The following is an 11906-nucleotide window of genomic DNA, read 5'->3' on the forward strand; positions in this document are numbered from 1 at the left end:
TTTTTTGCGATGATGTCTTGCTCTGTCACCAGGCTGGAGTTCAGTGGCACTACCTTGGCTCACTGCAACCTCTGCCTCCCAGGTTCAAGCAATTATCCTGCCTCAGCTTCCCGAGTAACTGGGATTACAGGTGCCCATCACTATGCCTGGTTAATTTTTGTATTTTTAGTAGAGAAGGGGTTTCACCGTGTTGGCCAGTCTGGTCTTGAACTCCCGACCTCGAATGATCTGCCCGCCTCGGCCTTCCAAAGTGCTGGGGTTACAGGCATGAGCCACTGCACCCGGCTGCAATCCACTTTTAAATGGATTTATGGAAAAAGCACAGATCAGAATTAAACTAAGTGGTGTTTAGGTCACACATCTCATTCGTCTGATCAGTGATCTGACAATGAACCTGACAGGAGAGTCACATCTCCTAGGGTTTCAGGAATCAGTGGGAGAGGCGCGCTGTGAAAGGGAATGTGAAGGAAGGCTGTGTTTTTGTGTCTGCAGGTGTACACTTGTACTATGTCGGGGGAGAGGTGTATGCCGAGTGTGTGAGTGACAGCAGCATCTTTGTGCAGAGCCGGAACTGCAACTATCAACACGGCTTCCACCCAGCCACCGTCTGCAAGATCCCCAGCGGCTGCAGCCTCAAGGTCTTCAACAACCAGCTCTTCGCTCAGCTCCTGGCCCAGTCAGTTCACCACGGCTTTGAAGTTGTGTATGAACTGACCAAGATGTGTACTATCCGAATGAGTTTTGTTAAGGTAAGGAGTGCTTGCTCTCACATTATAAAATGTTCAGTGGAAAACAAAACAAAACAAAAAAGCACCCTGACTGATGTGGCAGTTCTGTGGTCAATTCAGATAGACAAAAGCAATTTTTTTTTTTTTTTTTTTTGAGGTGGAGTTTCACTCTGTCACACAGGCTGGAGTGCAGTGGCATGATCTTGGCTCACTGCAACCTCCACCTCCCGGGTTCAAGCGATTCTTCTACCTCAGCCTCCCAACTAGCTGGGACTACAGGCGTGCATTGCCACGCTTGACTGATACCTGTGTTTTTGGTAGAGACAGGGTTTCACCATATTGGTCAGACTGGTCTTGAACTTCTGGCCTTGTGATCCGCCTGCCTCGGCCTCCCAAAGTGCTGGGATTACAGGTGTGAGCCACCGCACCCGGCCCAAAAGCAATTTTTTTGAATTCTGTTGTTTTTAGGAGGAGTTCCTCTTTGAGTATAAACTGTTTTGTTTAGCAATTATATGAAAATTCTTACACATTACTTTTGAGGAAAAACAAGTAAGGTGGCTCTCTGTTTGTAATGCAGACGATAAAGTAACAACAGTAATTTTACAGGACTACTGCAACAGAGATTTTTCCATCCTTCGAATTGCCAAGCACTCAGTGAATGTTGGTGAATGCCTCTGAATTCAGTAAGATACTCTCCTTACTCTTAGAAAGCATACAGGCACATGGAGGAGGTAATATTTATGAATAAGCTACAAAATAGGCAGGACTGGTTCTAATACAAGACAGTAAATTAAGTAGTGTTATAAAGGTATAAACAGTCTGGAATAGAAACATGAGGCGGGTGTGATTAATTCTGAGAGTAGTATATGTTCTGTTGATGAATATTTGTTGAATTTCTCGAATCTTATTAAGGTTGCTATGAAGGCTGGAGAACCAAGGAAGTTTCTTAGTGGGAAGGAAAAACAACTGGGTTTGTATATGGAAGCAAAAGCCTTCAGTTTCATCACCTGCTATTTTATCTGTTGCAAAGTACTCGCAAATCAGTCTAATATTTCAAAATCTGGGCTTATCAAAGTATCCGGGTATGTGTGACAGTTTTCATACTGCCATGCCTCCATCCAGGGAATCAGCATGGCTTGTTCCAGGCATTTTTTTCAAAGTAAATTTTATTAGCACTTTAAAATTACCATGACAAATAATTTTTCTACACTCAAATTTTGTTTTTATTGTTTATAATTTTAGTAATTATTTAAAAAGTAAGAACAATAGAGTTTCCAATTTTAAAAAACAGCTGCTTGAAATTATTTCTCTTTCATGGTGACAAAGCAGTTTCATTCAAATTTAATGTTTTAAAAGCATATATTATAAAGATATATTAACAAATAACTTGGGAATCTTTTCAAATGTTCTGTTGCTTTAGAAACGGCAGAGGGCATCATTTGAATCATGCAGGTTTTTATTTTCCAGGTCTGTTTTTAAAATCAGGATGAAATGCCAATATCTCGTAGGTAATTCTTTCACTCTAATTAAATATAAGCTTATATAGAAATCTGATTTCCCTGATAACTAGATACATTTCTCAGATAGGCAACATTTAAATTCATAAAGCTACACAATTGACACAGAAGACAAATTGTTCCTAATACTGCAGGAACTTTTAAAATAAATACATAGTAAATATAACTATAGATCATTTTTTTAAACATTTGAGATGAGCAGCTGTAGCTACCACTGGGCTAATGGATCAGATCTCTTTAAGGTTTCTTTCAGCTCTGATTTTTACCAATTCTAGGACTCATTCAGTCAGTCGACAAATATTTATTGAGCACCTACCATGTGCAGCCAGGCGTGTGGGACATAGCAATGTTCACTCGCAGATCTCTGCCCTCAGGGAACCAATATTCTAGGAAGGAGTGACAGATAATAAACAACAGCCATAACACAGAAGAAGGATGGAAAGAGAAAGTCTGGGGCAGGGTGAAGGGAATTGGAGCACGGGGGCAGTGGAGTCATCTGCACATCAGGGTGGGCCTCACTGAAAAGGTGACAGGTCAGCAGAGACTGGAAGGAGACATGGAGCTAGGCCCAGGGACCGCTGGAGGAAGAGCGGAAGCAGAGGGAAGAGCAAGGCAACAGCATACACCTGGAAATTCTGAAGAACAGGCAGGCCATTGTGGCTGGGGCCTAATAAGCAGGGGGAGCGAGATGAGAGCAGCTGCAGGGAACCACAGCGAGGCCTCCTGAGCCACTCCTTGGAGTTTATCGGTGACTCTAAGGAGGTGGCGAGCTTTTGCAGGGATCGGAGCAGGGTATTTTCATGATCTGACTTCTGTTCTTAAAGGATCGTCCTGCCTGCTGTGTGGAGGATAGATATTACACAGACAAGGTTGCAAGTAGGAAAACCAGTTAGGAGGCTATTGCAATATTCAGGTGAGAGTCGCCCTCACCTGGAGGGATCCAGTACAGCTGTGGGAAGTGGAAGGATTCTGAATTGTGAAGGCGGATGAGGCATGGGGGTAAGAAAAAGAGGAAGATGAAGTTAGTTGCCTTCAATCGAGATGGAGAAGATGCAGGTGTATTGAGATGTCTGTCCACACTCAAGTGGAGCTGCTGAGTAGCCAGTTCGATGTGAGAGTCTGGATTCGGGGAAAGAGATTTGGGCTCGAAATACAAGTTTGGGAATTGTCAGCAAAGGGACAGTATTTAACTCCGTAAGTCTGGATGAGAACACCAAAGGTTTGAGTTTTAAACTGAAAAGGCCCGGGAGTGGTGGCTCACGCTTGTAATCTCAGCACTTTGGGAGGCTAAGGTGGGTGGATTGCTTGAGGTCAGGAGTTCAAGACCAGCCTGGCCATCGTGGCAAAACCACATCTCTACTAAAAATACAAAAATTAGCCAGGTGTGGTGGCGCATGCCTGTAATCTCAGCTACTTGGGAGGCTGAGGCAGGAGAATCGCTTGAACCTGGGAGGCAGAGGTTGCAGTGAGCCGAGATTGCACCATTGTATTTCAACCTGTGTGACAGCCAGATTCCGTCTCAAAAGTAATAATAATAATAAATAGTAAATAAAAATAGAGAAGAATGGGGGCTCTAGGACTGAGCCCTGGGACACTTCAACATTTAAAGATGGGACAGAAGGGACAGAATCAGCAAAGAAAACTGAGAGACCAGCCAGTGAAGTAGTAATAAGACCAAGAAGTGTGGTGCTTTGGAAGCCAAGAAGAGACAGTGCATTGATGAGAGGGTGTGATGAACTAAATCAAATGCTGCCCACGTAACACAAAAGCTGAGAGCTAATAATTCATTTTTACAACATGAAGGCCTTTTTTGATCTTGACAAGAAAAGTTTTGTTGGCAGCTGGGGTGAAATGATGATCAGAATGGATTGAAGAGAGAATGGAAGGAGACAAATGGAGACAGCCAGTATGGATGACTATTCTGAGGGTTTTTGCCAGAAAGGGAATAAAGACATAGGGCAGTAGCTGGTGGGGGTGGAGAAGTATCTTTAAGATGGAAGATATTTCAGTGTGTTCTTATGTTGACGGGAATGATATAGTGGACGCAAAAGATTGCAGGAGAGAAAGAGAAGATTTGCTGGAATGATGTCTCTGGGAAGGCAGGTCTGAGAGTGCATAAATGGGCGGACCAGCTTATCTGGAAACATATATAATTAATCTGTGGTAAGAGGTAGAAAGGCCGAGTATGTGGGTGCAGGTCCTGTGGAAACTCTTATTTCTGATGTCTTCATTTTTCTCGTTAAAATACAAAATCCATCAGTTGCAGGTATGGACAGGGCAAAAGGGGTTGGAGGTTTTAGTGGGGAGGTACAGTCACCTAGGAGGGGGACATGAAAGAGGGGACTGGAGGGTAGGTTGTGACTGCCGGGGACATCACAGGTCCACTTGAGGTTCTCAGTAGTGAAAGTAAAATGGGATCAGGCAGCATGGTTGTGTTGAAATCCAAGTTTTAAAAAACTCTACAGAGAGTCACTGCTCCTGGTCACAAAACTGATTGACTTGGCTATGATATCCCTTCATTTTGAAATATCTTTTCATTGGTGTATAACATATAGAGAAAAATATGCCAACTATTTTTTAAAAATTTTTTACTGTCTCTCCTTTGAATGGTGATAGAAGGGAAATTGCCAGGTGAACCAGAGAGAGAGAGAGAGAGAGAAAGAGAGAGCGAGCGAGCGAGCAAGCAAGCTTTGATAATCAGCCCTGAAAAACCAAGAGCGCCTTCCAGTTCTGTCTTTACGACTTTCAGGTCCAGTCACTGGTCTGCAGTAACCAGCAAAACACTGTCCTGGGCATGAAGGGGTGAACAAAAGGTCAAGTTTCTTCCTTTGTGGAAGGGAAAATGATTTTTCAATGCTTCCCATGTGACTGGAGTACCAGAACCTCTCTAGATCCGAGTATTCAGTTGTGAGGGAATGCGCTGATTTGGATTCATCTGAAGGCATCTGGTTGGTGCGAGAGTTGACCTGTGTTTACAGGAAGGTAGAGGCCATGTTCTCTCCCTCTCAGGTCTCAGGAGCTACCCTGGAGTGTGGGCTCTGCCCCCGCTGAGCTGTGCCTGGGGCTCTGGAGGCTGAGTGTAAGTGTGGCACCATCACTCAGCTCCGTTCTTGTTTTTCAGGGTTGGGGCGCTGAGTATCATCGTCAGGATGTCACCAGCACCCCCTGCTGGATTGAGATTCATCTTCATGGGCCGCTGCAGTGGCTGGACAAAGTTCTGACTCAGATGGGCTCTCCACATAACCCCATTTCTTCAGTGTCTTAACAGTCATGTCTTAAGCTGTATTTCCATAGGATAGAGGCTATTGCAGGGAGTGGCTTGTATCATTTCAGATTTGCAACTAACTGAAGTTTCTAAAAACGTGTAAATACACAGAATGTATACTGTCCCTATTTTTTTTAATCACCATTTGTTTTGTGCTTTCTAGTTAACCTGATGCCAGTACAGTGCAATTGGAAAAGCAGGCCTTTGGTGCCTGTGCTATAAGCAGCAGATTTCGTGGGAGGAAACAATTGAGAGGCAATATTGTCAATAGTATTTGCAGGGTGTTAGCAGAATAAAAGGCGGCTTTAGTCAGCCGTGTCATTATAAAGCATGTTGTGTGGCCTCACGGAAACACTGAAACTGTTTATATAGCAAAAGTCAGGTATTAGCAGCACTAGAGCAAATACCACTCAGGTGAAACAAAGCAGTGAAACCCCTACAATTGAAATGATGTCACTTTTAGTGCTATTGGCAAGAAAAAAAAAAAACAAAAAAAACTTGTACAATGAATTAATGAGATAATCCATAGAAACTTTATTTCTAAGGTTGACATACCTGTAGCTGGGCTCCTGTGCTCATATTCAGTGATACATTTTAAACAAACTGTGATCGGAAAAGAAAAAAGAAACTGTGAAGCCGAAAGTCATGTTCCCTCAGTCTACCGCTGTAAAAAAAAGAGTCTAATATGGGAAAATAAATACGAAAACAGCATGAAATGCTGTTTCCCAAATTACAAGATAAGACCAGAACTTGCTCCAAGAGCCACCCAGGGAGACTCCTGCTTTCCACAGAGGAGACCAGGTTCCCGTTGTCCTGGTTGTTCGTGTCATGCCATCCTGCAAACTTTGAGTCTGCGCAGCATGCCAGAATAGCACGTGTTTCAGTCTTGTGTCAAGAAGCAGGTGAAACCAAAGGTTGGAGAAAAGTGTCACACGTCAACTTTCACTACTTTCTCACTTCCCACGTTCCAGTCTCCTGGGAAGGGCACTCTTTTGCCACGTTTTCTTGCCTCTTGGCAAATATTAACTCTTTGCAGATTGCTAAAGCAACAGTAAAGACTTTGAGAAAATCTAGGCACATTATTGGATCAATGAGTTACTTAACCTAGTGTCTCTAGTGATTATCTAAAGTCTCATAGCTGGAAATAAATTCCCAAGTAAAGTGATAATAATTTCATAATCGTCTATAATTTCTGGGGAACAGTGGTACTGAATAATAATATATCTTTTAAAAATATACACAATATTAAAAACATGTTCTTATTTTACTTTAGATGAGGGAGGAAAATCCCCCAAATTTCTAGGTACTTTCATATATATACTTGCCATGCACTAAACACTGCATTGCTTGGAAACATGTTTCACACCCTCTTTAATGTACAATTTAAGATAGCAGTTATGCTTGTAACAGACGGCACTTCAGTAATCCAAGAAGTTTCTTCATTTATACATTTTATCTCAACTCTTTCTAGCATTAGTGCACATGGTAGTTTTTCTAATTAAATTGTAGAAGGTAGAAATGATCATGTGAGAAAGATATATGATTGAGCTACTACTGTCACCTCTTATAATGACTAGTGTTATCTAATAGAAACTTGCATTACGTACACAATAGAAAAGAATTATTACATTTTACATTGAAAAATCTAATATGTGGCTCATGTAGTGTTTAGAAAAATCTGTAGTTTATTGGTTCATCAACTATGTATTGTGCACCTACCTATAGGTGTCAGGTACAATGTTAGGTACTGTAGAATCAAATGTAAATAAGAGACAGTCCCAGCCCTCATGGAGCCGAGAATCTAATGGTGAATCTGTACAGACATCTTCATGTTTCAGAACTTTTAAAACAAAACAATGCAGTCTGTCTTTTGCTTGAAAGAATGTAATTAATTTCTTATCTCTGTTTTGAAATTTTTATTTCCTTGCTCTTCTACAGAGTCAGGTAATGGATTCCTTGTATAAATGCTACTTTTCTTCCATGTCTCAAAGTGGGTTTTGTTCCTCTTCTTGCTTCCCTATTTTCCAATAATTCTCCATCTCTGCTTCTCTTGGAAAAGGCATTAATATGGTGAATCTCATATAGGAACCATTCCATGGGAGAACTTCAACACAGCTTTTGCTCCAGAGATCAAACATAGCTTTCATGATCTCTCTACCAGCTATGGAACTTATCCTCTGGTAATCTTTTTTTTTTTTTTTTTTGAGACAGAGTCTTGCTCTGTCGCCAGGCCAGAGTGCAGTGGTGTGATCTCGGCTCACTGCAACCTCTGCCTCCCGGGTTCGAGCGATTCTCCTGCCTCAGCCTCCCAAGTAGCTGGGACTACAGGCGTAGGCTACCACGCCCAGTTAATTTTTGTATTTTTAGTGGAGATGGGGTTTCACCATGTTAGCCAGAATGGTCTCTATCTCTTGACCTCGTGATCCACCCGCCTCAGCCTCCCAAAGTACTGGGATTACAGGCGTGAGCCACCGCGCCCGGCCTCCTCTGGTAATCTTACACCTTTACAGAATTAATCTAAACTAGTGGCTCATAAATGACATTAAAAACAAAAAACAGTCTGGATGCAGTGGCTTATTCCTGTAGTCCCAGCACTTTGGGAGGCCAAGGTGGGAGGATCACCTGAGCCCAGGAGTTTGAGGCTGTAGTGAACTCTGATCACACAACTGCATTCTAGCCTGGGTGACAAAGTGACAGACACCCTGCCTCTAAACAAAAATCAAGCAACAAAAAACTTGTATTTCCCTGCAGCTTTGGGAAGCCAGAACACAATATTGCAGTGAACCTGAATTTTCTGTGACAAATAAATTACTAAATTGGCACATATCATCATCACCAGTCATGTCTCATCAAAAGCCTTTATTAAGATGCTTGTAAAATTTGAAGAATTTAGAAGTGATGAGAAGTTAACCCCTTAGTCATTGTAACAATCATATTTTAATCAGCTTTTTCTTTTGCTACCAAGAGTTTCAAAAAAATGAATGCAGTATTTGATTTCAGGCTTCTAAATGTGCTCATTTAGCACTCATTCCTTGATATAGACAATAAAAGAAAAAGCCGAATAGCATTCTTTCCAGGATAGCTATTAAAGCAGACAGCTAAGCCTCTGAACATGAGCACTGCGGTGCATGTTTAAGGTTGCCACGGACAAGGATCACACAACAGAGAACACTGTAGTAGTATTTTGGTCTGCTCACAACACCCAGAACATTTACTAGTTTTTGTTGTTGGTTTATTATTTTTCTGTTAAAAAATTGTGAAAAGTTTGCTTTAGCTGGATGATATTTTAATAGTTGCCACTGTTTGGGAACTATAAAGATGTCACTACTTAACACATATACCTTATATTTTGTTTTGTTTTACACTCAGTATAAATCAGGAAAAGTTAGCCAACCACCTAGCATTTAGAATCCTCTGTTTTATTGTCTTCTGAGGATATGGATGTTCCCATAACAGCAACAAAACAGCAACAAAAACATTTCATAAATATCACTTGATAGACTTTAAGCACCTGCTTAACTTTGAATGTGCCCCAAATATTTAGTGTGTGTATATATATATATATATATATTCAACAAATAAAGCAAAATATAACATGCATTTCACATTTTGTCTTTCCCTGTTACGATTTTAATAGCAGAACTGTATGACAAGTTTAGGTGATCCTAGCATATGTTAAATTCAAATTAATGTAAAACAGATCAACAACAACAAAGAAACTTTCTATTTGAGTGAAGTCATGCTTTCTATTATAACTTGGCTTTGGTTATCCATCAAATGCACACTTACACTGTTATCTGATTGTTTATAATAAAGAATACTATACCTGTATGTCTTTTGGCTCATTTTTCCTGTAAACCTCATAGAAGATTCACTGTGTGTGGGTCTGCAGCATCTTAAGTCAATTAATTTTAAACCATTCTGTTTTGAAAATGGGATGTTAAATTCCACGTGCTATAGAGAAATTAGGTAGTGGTTTTGATTAAACACCTTAGAATAACCATCGTGAAGTATAGATCCTGAAGATACTTCACAGTAACTTCAGAAAGGATATATGTAGAATCTTTTTCTGGATAGTAGCAAATATGTGATATTGCAGTGTATAGGGAAGAGTGAGCATTTTTATTATTGTAAACATCTGTACATTGCTACAGATTGCCTAGTAGGTGCTAAAAGGCAACTGGTGAGGGAAAACTAAGATGAAATCCAAAGAAATAGGAACACATCTCAAAATGTAAATTCTCAATTCCTTGCATCTAAATTTCCTTCTAATCTTAAAAAGGAAGGGGAAACTCTCCACCTAGAAAACAGCTTTCTTATTTACTTGATTAGAGTTGTCAATGTTTTTTTTTTAATGAAATGGAGCCCTTTATTCAAAAAAAGTGTTTTGTGGGACTCCAAAATATAAACACATGAAAGATGTGCCAGTTTAGATCCAGGTGGGGACCATGCAGCCTCCAGTTTACACTGTAAGTTTCTGGAGAGCAGTGATTGTGTCTTGTTTGTCTGCGTCTCCCGTGGTTCCTGACCCTGTGCTTGCACCTAATATTTGGCATTGGCATTTCAAACACGAAATCACATTCTTTAAACATATCATGGCATAGACATAAAAATACTGTCTTTAAACATCAGCCTTAGAGAAGTATTTTCATGATAGACTGCTTATATTTACTTACCAGATTGTTCTTATGCATCAGCAGGCACTGTAGATACAATGACAGTCCCTGCTTTTGAGGAGCTTACCGTTTTGTGGAGAAAGATGAACAAGTAAACCAATAATAAGCAGTGTGCTGTCAGCTGTGACAAGCTGCTGGGACCACCGAGTGACATCTACATCAGACCCTGGGTAAGTACCAGGGAAGGCTTCTGGGCCGGTCGAAGTTGCCATCCTTCATGTCGGTTCTCTTAGTAAATCATCCCGGGCATTCTAAAGCAGGTTAGTGCCTCCTCTCTGTGTTCCCATAATACTTTGTGCCCATCGATGGTCCATATCAGTTCCCGCACTACCCTGTTTACTTATCCTTCTCTCTGCCAGGCTGGGACGTGTTTAAGGACAGGGATTCTACTTACTCATTTTCAGCATTTTCCAGCTACTGTTTGTTTAGAAAGGCTTTTGGGGATCACATTGTAAAGGCAGAAATGGTAGTTGTTTTAACTCTTCCTTTAAAACTATCAGTAAGTATTTAGCTTCTCCCTTTCAAAATAAAATGCATTGCAAGCCTCCAATTGCGCATCATGTGACCATGTGCAGCAGATAGGGATCAGAAAAGCATGCTTGTGTTTCAGTTTGGAAATAGTTATCCAGCTGCACAGCAGTAGCACGGAAAAGTAGCTTTAGCAATTAAACAGTTAAAATTGCTTTTATTCTAAGCATTTAATTTGTTTTCACAATGTGAATTTGAGTATGACAAGCATAAAGAATTTTGATGTTGTAAGACCAAGTTAACAAAAAGACACTAATTCTGAAAGTTTACTTCTGCATGATGACGATGTTTCCATTATTTGCATGCATCTGATAAAAATGTTAGGTATGGCCTCAGAATGACTCTTAATCTAAATGCCAATGTTAAATGGAGTAAATATAAGGAAAATTATATTCAGTTTGGTTTTTAAGCCAAACAGAATTCACACCTGCAATGTGTTATTTGGAGAGAACGCTTGCAAGTGGCAGGCTAACTTCTCTCTAGTCTCATCATTTAGGAAGGAAAAGCCTACAAATTATCAAAATAGGCCAGGAGCGGTGGTTCACGCCTGTAATCCCAGCACTTTGGGAGGCCGAGGTGAGTCGATCACCTGAGGTCAGGAGTTCGAGACCAGCCTGGCCAACTTGGTGAAACCCTGTCTCTGCTAAAAATACAAAAATTAGCTGGGTATGGTGGAGGGCACCTGTAACCCTAGCTACTCAGGAGGCTGAGGCAGGAGAATCATTTGAATCTGGGAGGTTGAGGTTGCGGTGATCCGAGATCTTGCCATTGCACTCCAGCCTGGGTGACAGAGCGAGACTCTGTCTCAAAAAATAAATACGTAAATATTATCAAAATGATCCACTGATGTTTAATTTCAAATATTCCAAACATCATGCTGTAGAAGTGTTTTGTCTTTTTTGATGCCATAATAGTATATACTTTCTTATACATTCAGTCTTCAAGCTAAATATACCATTTTACAATTCATTGTTGACACACTTGCTTTTCTTGACTCAGTTATTTTAAAACATTAAATATAGCCCATCACTAAATGACTGTAGAAAGTCAAATTTGTCTTAATAAAATATTTAAAGGTATACTGAAATGATTATAGTACAATGTTTAAAACATGTTTATGTACAATAAAATATTTTAAACTTAAAATCATTTCTTTCATACATCATGAAAAAATGTTAAATTGATGATTGTT

At 40.5% G+C, this 11906-nt stretch overlaps 1 protein-coding gene across 1 annotated transcript in view; it reads left to right on the forward strand.

The window, feature by feature from the left end:
* SMAD9 (SMAD family member 9) overlaps positions 1–9336 on the forward strand; it is a 75827-nt gene extending 66491 nt beyond the window's left edge. Inside the window, exons 6-7 of the mRNA XM_011943013.1 lie at positions 493–749; positions 5367–9336. Coding sequence (XP_011798403.1) covers positions 493–749; positions 5367–5510 — 401 coding nt within the window. The 3' untranslated portion in view covers positions 5511–9336. The remainder of the gene's footprint in view (positions 1–492; positions 750–5366) is intronic.
* Positions 9337–11906: the final 2570 nt, after the last annotated feature.

This window comes from Colobus angolensis, unplaced genomic scaffold (assembly GCF_000951035.1).
Source record: "Colobus angolensis palliatus isolate OR3802 unplaced genomic scaffold, Cang.pa_1.0 Scaffold214, whole genome shotgun sequence".
Lineage (NCBI taxonomy): Eukaryota > Metazoa > Chordata > Mammalia > Primates > Cercopithecidae > Colobus > Colobus angolensis.